The sequence below is a fragment of the Jaculus jaculus genome, chromosome 1 (genome assembly GCF_020740685.1).
Source record: "Jaculus jaculus isolate mJacJac1 chromosome 1, mJacJac1.mat.Y.cur, whole genome shotgun sequence".
Lineage (NCBI taxonomy): Eukaryota > Metazoa > Chordata > Mammalia > Rodentia > Dipodidae > Jaculus > Jaculus jaculus.
The window spans coordinates 54,991,394-55,008,631 of NC_059102.1; the positions used below are offsets into that span (position 1 = coordinate 54,991,394).

Here is a 17,238-nt window from a genome sequence, read left to right on the forward strand (position 1 = left end):
TGAATATTTGTATCTCAAGTTTACTATATTTTCAAGTAAACAAGCTTGGCTTAAAATTATCTACACCTGTCGCAGTTACTTTCTCTTTGCTAGGACAATCGCCCAACTAAGAAGCAGCTTATGGGAGGAAAGGACTTATTTCAGACTTACAGATTCTAGGAGAAGCTTCATTGTGGTGGAAAAACTGGCTTGCTCCATCACACATCCATAACAGAAAGACAAAGTGAGCAGCCAGAGCTGCCCAAGGTGGCTCTGTACATACCTTAGGGCTGGACCCAACGTCTATTCCCAGTGACAAACTTCCTCTATCTGGGCTCTGCCTGCTGAAGACTTAGTGTAGGAAGCTTAACTTTGATCAAAAACATCTGAAGCCATGCGGAACATTTATATTCAAACTACCACATTCCGCCCCTGGTCCCCATTGACTCATGATAATCTCAATGCAAAATGTACTCAATCCAACTTCAAAAGTCCCCGTAGACTTAACCAACTTTAATACTGTTCAAAAGTTGAAAGTCTCACCTGAGGTTCAAAACTCTCTCTTAACTCTGAGTCCTGTAAAATCAAAACACAAGTTACAAAATTCCAACACATAATAGCAAAGAATAAACATCCCCATGGTATAAAAAAAAAGGCATAATAAACTGAAACTGGACCAATGCAAAATCAATAACCAGCAGGCAGGCAAACATAAAGTATCTGCAATTGCAAGTCCAACATCTGTAAACAGTGATAAATCTTTCTAATTCTGCCTCTATAAGTAGAGTGCTCACAGCCCAAGGAAAACCCTATTCAGAGCCAGCAGCTCTCCTTGGCAGCCATCCAATAGTCCCAGTATCCAAACTCCATTGCAACCACAGTTCATCTTCATAGCTCCTTATATTGTCTTTACTTGGTCCTCCATAGAGGGATTCCAAACCTACTTCAAATTGTCACATCATAGCAATTCCTGAAAACATGTGCTCTTCATGAGACACTTGGCATTTTTCATGCTTCCAAACCCAGTACCAAGTGTATGGCATAGCTAAAATTGTAAATCTTTGTTGGGGGGATAATGCTTGACCTTGAAGAGCAGGATACTCCTTCACCAATCTTCCTTAAAGCTCCTTCCTTTCAAAGAATTTTGCATCACAGCTTGAGCCTTCTACAGGCTAGTTTCACACACAGGCCATTTTTATCATTGTTCCAGTGCAGAACAGTTGGTCTACCTTTAACTTCCCAAATGTGCTCAAGTGCTCTTAAAACCATCTCTGTACAGGTAACTTCAAAACTTGTTGCATTTTTCCTGTGATAAGCTACATCTTTCATATTTTTTGGTTCTATACTTTCTTCCAGTGTACCAATCCATTACTATTTATTTTTATTTGTGAGGAGAAAGAGAAAGAAGTGTGGGCATGCCAGAGACTCTTATCACTTCAAACTAACTATAAATGCTTGTACCATTTTGTGCATTTATCTTCATATGGGCACTGGAGAATCAAACCCAGGCCATCAGGCTTTACAAGCAAGCATCTTTAACCACAGAACTATCTCCCCAGCCCTTCATTACTTTTAAATTGAACTTTGCTAAAATTCTTAGTGCATACTGGAATGCAGCCAGCCTTTCTACCAGTAAGTAGTCCAGTTCCATGAAAGTTCTGTCCTTCTTCCCATTTGAAAGTCCATAAACCAGCCCTTTGCAGTCCACAAATCTCTCTGCATTTAGCATTTTCACACTCTCACTAGAATAGCCCATAAATCTCTTCTTACAACACTACCAGGCTTCTCCAGTCCAAAGTAACAAGTTCTTCCATATTTCTCCCACAAAAGACCAAAAACTACATGGTCAGATTCACTGAATCAAAAACCTCACTTCTCAGTGCCAGTTTTACTGTTGAAGTTACTTTGTCATTGCTGGGACAAACACACAACTAAGAAATAGCTTATGGGAAGAAAGGGTTAATAAAATGCAGGGGAAACTTTATTATGGCAGAAGAAGCTGCCTCACTTAATCATACATCTATAGCAGGGAGACAAACGTGAGTATCCAGAGCTCAAGCAGTCTCTGTATACACTGTAGGGCTGGACTCAAGATCTGCCCCAGTGACACACCTCTTCCTGAAGGGCTCTGACGATTGGAGAATTAGGTAGGAAGCTTAATATTGATAAAAATAAAATGAGGCTATGGTGGACATTTACAGTCAAACAAATAGCATACCCAAAATAACCTTCAGAGAAGATACAGGGGCACTTTATACCCTGGGATCTGTCCAGAAAGGTGAAAAGTTGGAGCAAAATGCAGTTTTAAGTAGCATTCCTCAACGCCATAGGGTTTCTCACAGGAAATGGCTTGAAGCTAAAGGAGACAGTGGAAGCTGGGGAAGGCTATGGATCCTGGAACTCTCCTCTGCCTCAATCAGGAAGACTTTCTTTGGGAATTTGTTTTAAGAATTTTAAAAGTATACTCTTTAAAAAAATTAAACCTTCAGGCTGAGGAGATGGATCAGCAGGTATCAGCATTTGTGTGGGCCATAATTTGCCCTGTGTTTGATTCCTCAGCTCTACATAAACAGATAGGTATGGCCTCATATGCCCATCACCCCAGTCCTGGAGTATGCAAAGACCAGAAAATCAATAGGGTTTGCTGCCAGTTTGAGTGAAAATGGCAGCTTCGGGCTCATTTAGAGACTCTGTCTTAAGGAAACACACAGATATGTTGATAGAAAAGAACACCTGCTGTTCTCCTATGCCCTCTGCATGTGTGTGTGGTGGGGGGCATGCACAACCATGTGTATCTATACAAATATACATGCATATACATCTACTCTCCCCATCCCCAGATACCAACTGTCAAGGTTTCTTTCTCACTTTAGTACTTTGACTACCTCTGTCTTTTTGGTAAATAGCCACTTATGTGATTACTTAAAATACTAATGAATGAATTCCCAAAAGTGCCAAATAGTTACCTGCTTTTACTCTCACATTTATAGATGACAACAGACTAAGCAAACTACTTCAAGGGCCCCATGTCCCAGGAGCCTTGTTCACCTAAACGGTTAATACTCACTGCTTACCCATACACACTAGTAGTCACTGGCTTCAAGGGACATGATGATTTGAGTACATGGACAACTCATCCTGCCATTGACTAACTGGCCCTTCAAGGGTTAACACAGAAGAACAGTGTGAGATCCAACTAAAAAAAAAATAAAAGATTGTATAGGCCTTACAACAGTGAATAGTCAGCCTTCAGGATGGGCTACAGATTCCTCTGTAAGCTTTTGGCAGGAGCGCTCCAGCATGAATGCCCAGAATGTTGAGGAGATGCTCAGTGTCAGGCTCAGAGTACACTTAAACCTGCAGCAGGGCTCAGGACGCCACACGCTGGGTCTGCCAGGACCCAGCATTTACTTCTCATGCCCTTCCTTGTTGCCTGACTATATGGATATTATTGCCTGCTAGATTTTCTTCAGTCCATTTGTTTTGGCACTTCTGGGGCTACCAAGGGCATTTATTTTTAGTCTAGCTCATCTCAACTGCTTGCTACTTTATTGCCAGTCTTTCTATTCATAGGATAAAACTCCTTTCTGGACAAGCAGATTTCTGAGTCAGCAAAGAAGTTTTCCTACAGGAAAGGAGGCTGGTCAGAGGCAAGCATTGCAGCAAGGTGCTAGGGAAGGCGTTCTGGGCTGCCAAGCGCGAAGGCTGTGTTCAGGCCTTATGTAGCCTCAGAGGCTTTGAGCACTGTCCATGTACATACAATGGAGGTAACTTCAATATTCACAGGCAAATAATCAAATGCTTGATGATTCTGGTCTATCATGATTCTATGACTTCATGTGTATTGACTCACTATTTCTACACCTTCCCTTTCACAGTTCAGGAAAACTGCTTGGAGAAGGGAAGTATAATGACTTGCCAATGATTACTCTGGGCAGAGAAAATTTGAACCTAGGATTTCTGTCCCTAGAGACTGCGCTACAGAGCACACAAACTACAGCAACCAACTCATGACTATGTACTTCTAGAATATTTCACTGACTTGAAATTCAAGGGGTAGATACTGTTTAAATTAACCAAGATGAAGTGGTTTCACTTCTCATGATTGTACTCTTACAGTTTAGCTTTATGTTGAGACAGAACCCTACTCCTCTTTCTCATTGCAGCCTTTTAAAAAGGCTGCTAGAATTTTATTAGCAGCTTATTCTAGAAGGAGAATGACTCTTGGTTTTCTTGTTTAGGGTAGGCTGGCCAAGTGAGAGCAAAGGTTCTTTACCTGATCTACCTGGGATGAAAAACTAAGTCTGTGGTTCTCTGGCTCAGACTCTGCATCAGAGTCCCTGGACAATGCACTAACCTGGGCAATTCTGGGCTCAACCTGGTGGAATTTCAGTACTGATTGAGGTGGGCTTTTGCCTTGCAACTGTGAGGCCCAGATTTGAGACCAATGCTCTAAGAAGCTTTGGATTCTACATATAATAGAAGAAGCCATTTCATTTTCAAGGTTGTAATACCATAGGTACTGTGAATCAACATGGACCCTCAAGTCCATCACTGGATAGATGGACACAGGAGATAAATGCTAGTCTTTTACAACAGACATGATGGTGACAATCTGAGTAAAACATCAAGCCACTAACATTCATGTCTATGTCTTAGCAGACATCCCAACTAAAACAGTTCACCATCTTCCTCTTTTCCCGGGTCTTATCTTTTATTGGCCTTCCACATACTACAAATCAGAATCCTACACATGAGCTCACACTTTTCTCTCTGACATTTCTCCTTCAAACCCTGCCTGTGTCTAAACCCTCATCTTGATCTAAATTTAAGTCACCTGTTCCTTTGCTTTTAAGGCTGTCATATACTCCATTCAAGTTAAGATTGTGATTAAGCAACTTACCCTGAAGATCCAGGGGTGGAATCTTTTCCTGACTACCCACTGGCTCTAGGCTCAAGTCTCAGTTCCCTATTAGCTTCTTCAGACTTCTTCTTCTTGGTCATCACCCACCATCTGCTCAGGCTACACCAGCTGAGCTACAGCTGCAAAGGCCCTCCCACATTTCCCCCATCCTTAGAGCTGCTCGGGCTCTATTTGCCCATGTGACTAAACTAGCAGTGGGCTCAGGTGGCATTTGTTCAATCAGGTGACCTATGCCTTAGAACAACAACAAAAACCAGGACCAGGTGTTATATAGCTTCTCGCCCATGACTTCCTGTGCTTGACCCACAGCCAACATGCATTGAGATGTATTGATCTACCTGTTTCTACCCTTAGACAGAGATTCCTTAATCCAGGGGCTGGAATTCACCTTCAGAATTCATGACCTGATGCCTGATATTCAAGCATTCTGTAGTTCTAGTTAACAGTCCTGGGTACATTACCTGATTTATTAATTAACTCATAAATATCTTCTGAAGTACAGACTTTTGTCAAAATATTCTTCAAAATTTCTGAACATAAACTAAGCATGCCAACCTGCTTTACCAGCTAGAATACTTTGAAAACTAGGTTTATAAAGATGCCTGTTCACTATGCCTATGAGAGTACTTTCATCTCACCTATATGGCAAGTTACCTTAATAAGCAATGTTACAATGAGTATGCTGGCCCCATTTTCACATTAGGAGAAAGATTCCAACATACGAGGAAACCTACAGGACAGACAGGCAAGTTTAGGAGGTTGGTGTATCAGACCTATACCTCACTGTAATGTTTCGCTGCTCTCTGGGAATGCTGACTGCAGGCCACTGGCACTTGAACTGAATCACCTTTGCAGGACCATATGCAGAGATAGAATTGTTTCTGACTTTGTCACATTAAAGTCTAAGTTGTTGGTGATTTTAGAGAAATGTCATGACTATAATCAAAGAAGCATGTGGGAACTCCAAAAGTCTTCAGCTATTTGCAGCTTTCATGATTAAGTCTTAACACTGGCTCTACTCACTCCAATTCACAGCTTCTCTGTGAGGCTCTTTTCAGATCTGAGTTTCCTGGTTTGACTTCCCACTAGAAGAAATATCACATAGGGAGCAACTTTGTAATCTCTGTGTTGACTCTCAAGAGGACTGGAGAAAACTTACAATGAAGACTGGCTTCAATTTATAACCTACCTAATAAACCTACCCATTACTTAAGAACTCCGATCTAAGGGAGGATTTCTTCAGAAAACTAAAACCTAGAGGCAATCTATAAAACAGGAATCCTATGAACGCACAGCTTTAGCAAGAAACATTAAGTTATAACACCTGGACTTGAAAACGTCAAATTGCTAACACATGATAAATTGTACGTTCCTCTACCCCCTTCCTTCTACCTCCAATACTGTACCTATACACTTAAAAAGATTACTAGCCATCAGAACCCACCTAGATGTTCCAAGTTTAAGGAAAGGTCTGCCACTCCAAACAGCAGCCCCATCTAATCATTTCTTTCCTAAAGTCACTTCTTAAATCCTAGGTCATACATACTCTACCCTTCTCCTCTACACACAGCATGTCTGTAACACAATCAGACAAAAGGCCCTGTGAGCAAACATTAGGACATTTCTAAAAGATCTCTGTGCCTACTCTCCTTGTACCTTGCAATCTCTTGCTTGATCAGTCTCAAAATGACTAGCAGATCCAAACTCCCCCAGGACACATCACATGAAGGGCGAAGTGGGTAGGTTTAAGGTACCACCTGCTACTACATCTAACTCTGATAGTGCAGTCAGTATGTCCAACTCATGTTAACAGTGTTTCGAGTTTGGTTCACACCAGTATGAGAACTAGCAAAACACAAGGATTTATTCTGAAACAAATACAGAGAGTAAAATTCAGATGTTTTTTAAAACCATAAAAAAGTTAGATTCTCCCAAATGACATTATTCTATTCCTTGAGGTTCTCAGAAAAGCTATCAGTTCTCAGATTTCCCCCTTTTTAGGGAGAAAATGTCTCTGAATTAATTACTTTTGTTCAATAAGTACATCTCACCTATAAAGAACTTTTGGACTGCTTGTCTTGAGAATAGCTTGTATGCTGTGGCCTATGCACTCTTTTGAGTTTCATTCACAGTAGTAGGGAACAAACTAAGCAATTTGAATCTACCAACTACCAATGTGAAGAGCAGTCAGTGTAGGCCACCAGAGGACATTCTCATAGAGCAGTACATATTTGATAGGCATCATTTTAGGGCAATCCCAGCTCATGATGTGCTTAACTTCTTACAGGCTAACATATGCTGGTGGCTTTTCAAAGGCTAGTAAAACAAATTTGGGGCCTGAAGCAGGAAACTGACTCATTTTGATCTGATTTCCTCCACTGAGAACAACTTTATTTGCTTTCTGAAGAGCTAGAAAATATTTACCATATATTTTTCTATTCCCCTGCTCTTTGGTAAGTCTCAGCATTTCTGGATCAAAGACTGAAGCCATATGGCTAGGGTTCTATATGTGACCTTAATCTTAAAGCCGTGTACTAGGGATTTTGTCTTATTGGCCTGATACCGTTCTTGGAATAGAATAGGTTCATAATGACTCTTCACTTTTCTTAGAACCATCACACAATACTCAAGGAATAAAATCAAGTCTCTCATATTCACTTTTATAAAGAGCAGAAACACACAAATCAGGTGTGTATCTCTTCTGAAGGTAGAGACTGCACAGCCACGTTTGCAAGCAATTCTTAGTGTTTGCACGTGCACTTTGCTCACTTGGAGTCTTAACGTGTGGGAGCTCTACTGAACTTGGCTTTTGTATACTACATACAGGTCTTAGGAAACTTCAGCATCTAAAGTAAAGTATCAAAATGACAGAGGACTGGCACTAGAAGTGCCACACAAAGTAAGATGATGAGTCAGGGAACAAAGTTTTGGGGAGCTAACAGAGCTTACAGTGAGAGCTTAGCTTGGCAAGCCTTGAGTCCTGAGCCACAAGCTCCTTCTTGAACACACATAAGGATTGCTACGGCCATTTACCTTCATTTGGTATTATCTGGTAAACCATGCATATCACCCCTATCTTCCATGCTGCTGCCTTCAGGTGGACTGGTACTGCTACTTACAGATCACCCCCTCCCACAAAAAGAGAAGTGTGCACTCTTTTCCTAATCATTAGTCTTAGACTGAATAGCTCTTACTGAGCTCTGGTCTGCTAGACTCTGGCCTTCAAGACTATAATGGTACCCCAATTCTGATAGTGCATATCTGCCCATCTCCAAGGAGCTACCTCTGAGTTGTATGTGTTTGGGACTAGGGAGAGGGCTTAAGCAGAGAAGAACTGGGCCAGAAAGTCAGCCTACATGTCCTGGGACTTTGAACTTAAGACTTGAGCCAGTTGGGTTTGCTTAGGGTCAATACCTGCTCAGGTAATGCTCAATTTGCTTGAGTTCAGAAAGCTGCCACTTTCTGACAGTTTAGGCTTGTATGGGTTTCTCTTCTCCACTTTGCATGGTAGGTCACACATGTGACCATGTAGGAGCAAAGAGGATCTTCATCCTCCTGACGCAAAGTGAACATGGCAGTTTTGACTAGCTCATTGCAAGTTTAGGTGTGTTCCTAGCACTCCGTAGAGCACAGTGTAGAATGAAAAGTTAATCCTTTCTTAGATTCTAAGAATAGGTTAAGGACATTCCGTGCAGCAAATCTTTTCTCTCACCTCCCGTAGTCAATAGTGACTGGTATACATTCCTGTTTTGAGATGTTGCAGAGTACACAATTCAAGTCATGGCAGTCTTCTGAAAGATGGTTTAATAAGTTATCATTACTCATCCATTAATGATTAATGCCAGCAGCTGAAAATTCCTGTAAGCAGGGATGTTCTGGGCTCTGAGGTTTCTCACACATCAGATTCCACATTCACTACACACTGAGCAGCAAGAAATACGCGAGGGGACCGCTCCTCAGAATCCTGCCCTAACTTTTACTTTCCTTTAAAGATAACCCTTCTCCTGGTGCTCAATTAAGTCCACTGGGCCACGTGACCAACCGAAACGCCTATCCCATTGGCCACCACCCAATCACAGAGGGCAGAAAAGCCCATCCCAGCTTCACACACACTGGACAGTAACAGGAAAGGGCCCGGGGGCGCAAGGGGTCTTCCACGCCCAGCCCACCGGAGGTGGCCCCACAGGCTGCCTGACCATGAACTTGAAAGTTTGCTCACACTCCAGCGGACACGTGACTGCACGCGGGCGTCAGGAGGTGGGGACTGTGCACTATTTAGGGCTGGGGACAGCGTTCTGTCCCAATTACCCAAAAGCTGGTTGGCAAGCAAGCTCCTTAGTGTGATGTGTTCAGACCCCTTCGGGGACCCGCCAAAAACTCTCGCAAGACTTAGCAGAAGGAGTCACTGCCTGCTTGGGAAAGTTGTGCGGCCCTAGGGAGCGTAAGGCTGAAGATCCGATGGGCTCCCGAGCCCCCCGTGCGGCCAACCTAAGGGACACGAGGGTTGTCACCCCGCTCTTCCCTACACACCACAGCCACACACCAGCTCCTGCGCGACTCCTCCTCCGGTCTATTGTTTAGAATGAAGTATAATTAAGGTCACTAGGTCTCCGTTTCTCAGGAAGAAGTGTCACCCGGAATGAGGCTCAGCAAAGTAACCTGATTTAAGTCTCTGTATCACTCCTCCCCTCCCCCGGACAGCTGGGAAACCCCGAGGTTCCCCAACGCAGAAGGGGAACCGAGAAGCACTCCAAGGACAGTCGGGTTGAAGGCCCCACTCCCCGACCCCTCCGGCCCGGGACGACCCGGCGCCCCGGGAGTCGCAGAGTGGGTGCGCAGGCTTGCGCACTTCTGGCCCCGCGGAGCCTCCCGCGGCTCCCCGCCGAACGTGCGGCTGCTCACGGCCCCGCGTCCCCGCGCCGTTCACCTCCCTCCCGGGCGTCCGCGCTCCACCTGCTCAAGTGCGACGGGGGCACCCCCGGCTGCCAGGCCCGGCGCCCTTCCTCCTTCCCAACAGCCCGCCTGGCACCCGAGGAAGAACCATTGTTCAAGGGCTCGGAAACCCATATTCCCCCTAGCCCTTGACAGGACGGTGAAAGACGAAGTCAAACTGGGTTGCTGGGGGGCCGGGGACAGGGGGAGATGAAGACTAGCTCAAACGAGGCTTTAGGACACCCTAAACCCCGCTGCCACCACCCCTCCACCCCCCAGCAGCCGTGCTCCCGGTAGCTGCGGTGCTGACAGCTCAGAGGCGCCACCAGGGCGGGGAGGGGAAGCGGGCGGAGAGGCGCCTGCTACGAGGGGGTGGGGTGGGCTCGAGACCCGCACCCGGGACCCCCTCAACACACAGCGATCGCAGGCGCCCCAGCTGGCCCGGGGTCCGGGGCGGAGGGGCGCGTGCCCACACTCACCGCTCGCGGAGGCGTCGCTCTCCCGGGGCGCGCAGCACAGCGCGAGCAGCAGCCACAGCGCCCAGCGCGCGGACGTGCCCATGCTGCCCGCCCGGATGGTGCCGCCACCGTCGCCGTCGCCGTTCGCTCCGCACAACAAGTTACCAGCCCTTCGGAAAGGAGGAAGGAGGTGGGGGCGGGGAGGGGGAAGGGGAGGAGGAGGGGGGAAGGAGTTAGAAGGGGGTGGGGGAGGACGGGGCGCGGGGAAGGAGGCAGCCCTCCCCTACAACTTGCACAATCTCCTCCCCACCAGCTAGCGCACCCACCCAGCCCACCCACCTCCCGGGCTGCAGCCACGTTGCAAGCGAAGCCTGCGGGCAGAAAATAATGCAGGCGCTGCAGAGGAGGGGGGAGAGGGAGGGAATGAGGGGAGCGAGGGAGGGAGGGGGCGGGGAGGGAGTGGAGCGCGCTGGAGAAGACCCGAGCGCCGAGCGGGCCCCGGAGCACCCACACTGGCGGCTGCTGGAGCGCGGGGTGAGCCGCGGGCTCGGGGACCGAGGGGGAGTGGTCAGCGGGGCGAGCGGGGCGCGGCGCTTCGACCTCGCGGCTCCTGCGCTCGCTCCTCCCGCCGCGCTCCCGGGTGCCCGCGCCGGGGGTGTGCGAGTGTGTGAGCCAGTGCGAGCGTGCGTGCGTGAGTGGCAGGGACTGGGGCGGCCGACGCCGACGCAGCCGACGCCGTCCCGACTGCTCCGGGGCGCCGGTGGCTCGCCGAGTCCGCCCGGGGCTCACGGGGGCCCGGGGCGAACGCTGGTTGGTTCGCGCGCCGCCCTCGCCTCCAATCCCCGGTGCCTGCCCTAATTTCCTGATCCAGGGAACCTGCCGCCGCAGCAGCTGTGCGCTCCCTACAGTCGCTACTGTACCCTCCCGGCAGGCTGGCAGCCGCCAGGAGTAAGTGCGGCCGCAGCCCGGAGCGCTGAGGTAACTCTGGCTGCGGTGGCCACTGCCTCCAACCTAACAGGGTTCGCAGCTGGGGCTGGGGGACTTCGGGGCAGCATTCCTGCCACTCCCCCGACCCCTCCCTCCCTCAGCGCCTAAGAGGCTGGTACTGGGAGGCCGGTAGGTAGCATCTTCCTGGGCCTCCTCTCTCCAACCTTAAAGTGATGAAGAGGAGGGGTCCAGACGCGTGGCTACTTTGTTATGGGGTTCGGACTCCCGTCTCACTTGCACGTTGAGATTCCATTTTGCTTAAAATTAAGTGTGTCTTTAAGAGAGAGAAAGAGAGAGAGAGAGGGAGAGAGAGCGAGCGAGCGAGCTTGTGGCTTATCCCCTGTAATAGAACGACTAAAATAACCCAGTCTGGGATGAGGACTGAGAAAATTGCTAGCGCAGCTCTGCATTCTCTCATCAACAATTTTAGTTAATTGCTAGCTAATCGCACAAAATGATAGTTGGAAGACCTACAATTAAAGGCTTCACCTTTTTCTGGTTTTGGGGAGTGGGACCCCAGTAGATTTATTCTTGGTATACTTTGTAACATTCAATTAATGACAAAGCTCGGGGAAGGAAGAGAGAAAGCCAAAGCAACAGGAAGGGTAGACTTTTGTGTCTGACACTACCTAAGGCTGTGCTTTGCTCTTCGTGTGTTTCCGTTTTCTTGCACCCTTTCCTCTGGTTGAGATGCCTTTGTCTGCTGTCGTCTGCTAAGCATCTAACAAGAGTGGGAGGGTACTATTTTACTGTGCTATTTTACTTTTGCAACTAGTTTGTATACGTTTCTTTTTAAAAGTCTCTCTGTCATGAATGGACCGAAGTTGGCATGTGTTGGTAATGTATGATCTGGCTCTCCTCTTGGTGAAGTGAGAAGCAGTGGCTCCTGCCTATGTGTCATCGTCTCGCCTTGGTTGTCCTGGGTATTTGTAAAGAAAGGATGCTAATTTGGCAACTTCCTGTAACAAGGGTAAGGGAAATAACAGGTAAGGGAAATTCCTAGTCAGGATACATTTTGGTGAGGACAGAATTTATGCACATTGTCACTGATAAACCCAACATGAAGAGTGGGGTCTTGCAGCTATAGTTCAGTTTGAATGCGACTTTGCCCTATCTTTGGTTGCATGATTGACACAAACTACAGAAGCTGTTCGGAAAGCAGCTGAATTCCATGCCATTTTGCAACACAGATGCTCACAGGCAGTTTTCCTTTCACAGGTGTGGAGGTGGATGGTCATGGAGTCTTCAGTTCTTGGGGCTTGGAAAGAACCATGGTCACTTTACAGAAGGTGAAGTGCATGGAGAATATAGATGAAATCAGTATGAAAAGGCATAGCATGAACAAAGTCATGTGACTTGTTTTTGAAGTTTTACTCAGAAATGTATGCTACAAGCGAAACGTTGACATGATGCAATCAGACTTAATCTTTGACAAACATGTCTAGTGCTATCTAGCAGAAATAAACTGTTGGTGAGCTTAGCTGCACCTCCACACTTAATTTTGTAGTCTTTTTAAATGAATCATTTGACTCTACCTCTTACAGGCTGTGTAACTTTAAAAAAAAATACTGTGAGCCTCACAGTGCCTGACTCTACCTACACAAGACCATCATAAAAGGAGGAAAAGATCATGATATCAAAAGTAAAAGAGACTGATTGAGATGGGGAGGGAGTATGATGGAGAGTGGAGTTTCAAAGGGGTAAGTGGGGGGAGGGAGGGTATTACCATGGGATACTTTTTTATAATCATGGAAGTTGTTAATAAAAAAAATCATGAAAGTAAAAACAAACCATAAAAAATAAAAGAGAGACTGATTGAGATGGGGAGAGTGGAGTTTCAAAGGGGAAAGTGGGGGAGGGAGGGTATTACCATGGGATACTTTTTTATAATCATGGAAGTTGTTAATAAAAAAAATGGAAAAAAATTACTAGCCTTCACTCTGACTACTTTCTGACTTGTAAACTAACAATAGAAGCAACCTACAATACATCTAAATATTCTGTGGCCTTAGGAACCAGATCTCTGCCATGTCCATTATTAGCTGAAAGGGGGTACGAGGAGGAATGTGTTTGATTAATACAGAATTAATGAAAGAATAAAATAATCAAAGTAGAGACTGGTGTGCCTAACTTAACTGGACTCAGAGAAGTTAACTGTGCTGGCTTTCAAAAGTCTTCAGGTAAATGCATTAGTAATTCTATTCCTCTCACAATCTGCCACATTTGTTTATTGAAACAACACTCTGTGTATCCTTAGGAGGTAGGTTCTGTGCAAAGTAGCAAGCATATAGAGATGTTTACCTAAGGAGGCTCAGGAATAGACAGCACTAACCCAGAGATGCTTGAGATGATATAAGATTATAAGGATGTGGCTGGGAGTGTGGCTTGGTGGTGAAGTGTTTGCCTACCGTTCACAAAGTCATGCATTCTATCCCAAGCACCTCACAAATATAACTAAAGAAATAATAAGTCAATAAGATTATAGGGGAAAAGCAACAGTTTGGCTGTGGTGTTTGTCCCTGAGCTAAGTATATTCAGCATTTTTACTGGGTAATTCAAATTCTCCCTATTTTGGGGTGCATGGTGGGATTGTACTTTAGGCCCCCATATTGATAGGTGTGCTGAGTCTAACTTTGGCTGTTTAGTGAGCAGAAAGTTACAGGGTATTCCTTCCACACTGGGACATGTAGTTGCTTGTGTGGGGCTTACTCTTTTTGTCTGAATGGTGCTTGCTCCATTAGTCTAGCTAAATCTCAGAATTACCAGAGAGGAGCTGGCTACATGTAGCAGAGCTCAACAAATGAGGGCTCATGAGGCAAATGGGGCCACTGGCCTCTCTGTTTTTATATGATCTATGAATAAGAATGTTGTTGATACATTACACATTACATGCATTACAGATGTAACGATTATCATAATATATGATATATTATGTGTGTGTGTGTGTGTGTATATATATATATATATATATATATATATATATATATATATATATGAGAGACTTTCTCACAAAGCCTAAAACATTTCTCATTTTGTTTGAGAACAGACTCGCCAATCTCTGACATAGAACAAAGGGGATATATTTTTGTGTTCCTCTACTGAGATTTTGTTAGTACAGCATAATTTAGTCTTAACTTGACTGCTGCATTGGGAAGAGGGAAAAGAGTTGGGAAGCAGAAGGACCTAGGCCTAAGAGCAACCTGTATTCAGGGCAGTACAAAGAACACAGCCTCGCTCAAGGAGGGCTCAAAGGGACTGGTGGTGGGAAGCAAGGCTGAAGAAGAGATGCAAGGGCTGAATTTATGGGGCCTGGAATGTCATAAGTTAGCCTATGAAACACAGGAAGACTTTGCGATAGATTTTGAAGTGTGGCCTGACATCCAGTTTCTTTTAGAAAGATCACACTGGAAATAGGGGTGAAATAAGATGAGAGGAAGAGAGATACTGGCAGTGAGGGAGAAGAGAAGAAACTCTTCCTCTAAGCCCAGCTTCCCAGACCCCTTCCTTGGAGCTCCTGTTTCAGCAGATCGAGGGTAGAGCCTAGGAATCTGCACATATCACCTTATTCCAGTTGAGTTTTAGGATTAAATATGATGAAACGAACTATTTTTTAGATGATGACTTTAGTGTTTTTTTTCATTGAAAAGTAGTTTCTGTAGAATATTTATAAACTTGCCTAATTTTTCTGAAAGGAGTCAAGTAGCACCCACAGAAGATACTAAGGTTCATGCTTACGTGTTTCTTGAAGGCCCTTACATGACTAACTGTAGGCCTCTGAAGTCATCTTTTGAGGGGTCTGCAGGGCTTTGGGTGTCCAACTGGAGATACCTTCTAGCACTGGGCGACGAAGTGACACACTCCCACATCATTGTCCGGTTAGTGACAGATGAGAAGGTGAACCAGAGCAGGCATTGGCAGGTTTGCAGAGCTGGGGCCTGGAAAGCAAGGCTCAAGCAGTGCTCGTGTTTGCTTGAAGCTCACTCTGTTGCACATTCTGGGCTGTACTGTGAGCACGCCAGTCTCCTTCCATTTTCACAGGGTTGGTTCTTACTCCCTTTGTTGTTCAAAGCAGGAAGGAGGTGTCTCACCACTTATTTTATGGAAACTCTGGTGTTTAATTCCCATGGTTCTGGACTCATATTTAATTATTCTCCATTTTCCATAATTGAAGTTTTTGAATTGCAGTGTTATAGCATTCAAAAATATGCTTAAATCCAGGTATGGTTGCCCATTCATGTAATCCTAGCACTCAGGAGGCAAAGGTAGGAGAATTACTGGAAGTTTAAAGCCAGAAAGGTCTACATAGTGAGTGCTAGGCCCTGACAGGGCTACATAGATAGCTATGTCCTCTCTAAAAACATCTAAAGTAAAATCAGGGACTGGGGATATGTCTCAGCAGTTAAAAGCACTTGCTTGCAAAGCCTGCTGGCTCAAGTTCAATTCCCTAGTGCATACATGAAGCCATATGCACAAAGTGGTGTATGCATCTGGAGTTCTTTCACAGTGAAAAGAGGCCCTGGCATGCCCATTCTATTCTATTCTTTCTCTCTGCTTTCAAATAATAAAATTTAAAAAAATTTAAAACAAAACAAAATCATATATACACAGAAAAGAATCACATCTGGAATTAATGGTTTCTTACAGAAGTAGCTAAGTATAGATTCTGTATTAGGGCATAATAATTTTGATCTGTAAGTTAAAAGTAAGACAGTAAATTTGTCTTTACAATTTTATCATGGTAATTCCATTTTTGAACTCTTGAGTTTTGTAGAATGGCATAGTTGATGCATGGAATGTTTTTTAACTAAGTTATGTGTGTGGTTTAAGTTCATATTAGATTTTAGCTTGAAGGAAAGATAATGCTTCCTTCCAGCCCAGCTTTTGAGGAGGGTTTTGTTTGAGCATCTCTCTATATTATTTTAGAAACATACTTATGTGACGTTCTAATGATGGACACAATCCTACCTAGAGTAAGAGGAAACTCTCAGATTCTTTTAGGCTGGTAGGGGATTTAGACACAGCTAGTGATTCAGAATTGGTGGAAGGTAAAGCAGCTTAAGGTGAAGGGAAATAAATCCTAGAAAGTAGATGAGCACAACTGAGGAAAATGTTGGCATATGATTTGAGTGTTTATCCCAAAGCAATTAGGAAGCCATTGAAGGTTTTGATTAAAAGGTGATGAGACATAATATGTATATTGAGAAATATGACTAGGAAGGTAATTTTTCTTAGCATGGGAGCCCGAAAGCCTTGGGTATTGTACGAATGCAGAGACACAGTGATAAAGAGAGTGGGGATGGGGACTGCCTTCATGAGTTCAAAGCCTAGCCCCAGCACACACTGGCTGTGAAATCTGACTCAAATTACTCAGTCTCTTTTTATGCATTAGCATTTTTCTTTACCTGAAAATAGGTTAGAAAGGCATTCGCTTCTTATAAGGATCAAATGCATTCACACATTTGAAGCAGTCAGAGCAGTGCCTGGCATATAACAAATGCTCAATAAAAGTTATAATTGGTAACAGCCATGACATTTGTTGTTGCTGTGATAAGGATCAATAGGTCAGGGTGGAAGAGAGTAAAAGGGATCACTGGGTTTGCACAATATAAGGCAAAGGTTTTTGGTCCCAGCTGCACATGAGATCCCCCTGGATGGCTTGGAAGAATGTCAGTGCTGGTGCTTTCCTCTATGCTAATCATTACTGGAAGTGGGGCACCATGAGCAGTTTCCGGCTTCTAATTCTAAATACCTCCTGATGAGACTGTAGTTTTGTCTTGAAGCACTAGTAAGGAACCCTGTGTGGAAAAGTTGGAAGGAAATGCTGTTCATAAAGAGGCAAGACTCTTTCTTGTAAAAGTAAATCCCCTTCCAAAATAGCCTCTCAGGCCTCACTCAGTGCATCCTACTCTTGGCCCAGAATCTCACACCCAGCTAAGCTTATCAGCTGTAAAAGAGCCA

General features: G+C 44.9%; 1 protein-coding gene across 4 annotated transcripts in view; it reads right to left on the reverse strand.

The window, feature by feature from the left end:
* The window catches only part of Vldlr (very low density lipoprotein receptor), a 46,119-nt gene extending 35,674 nt beyond the window's left edge, over positions 1–10,445 (reverse strand). For 2 of the 4 annotated variants that reach the window (XM_045155096.1, XM_004653163.3), the window contains exon 1: positions 10,315–10,445. In XM_045155096.1, the coding sequence (XP_045011031.1) occupies positions 10,315–10,396 (82 nt within the window). In that variant the 5' untranslated portion in view covers positions 10,397–10,445. The remainder of the gene's footprint in view (positions 1–10,314) is intronic. The other 2 variants (XM_045155105.1, XM_004653164.3) reach the window with 1 other exon arrangement.
* Positions 10,446–17,238: the final 6,793 nt, after the last annotated feature.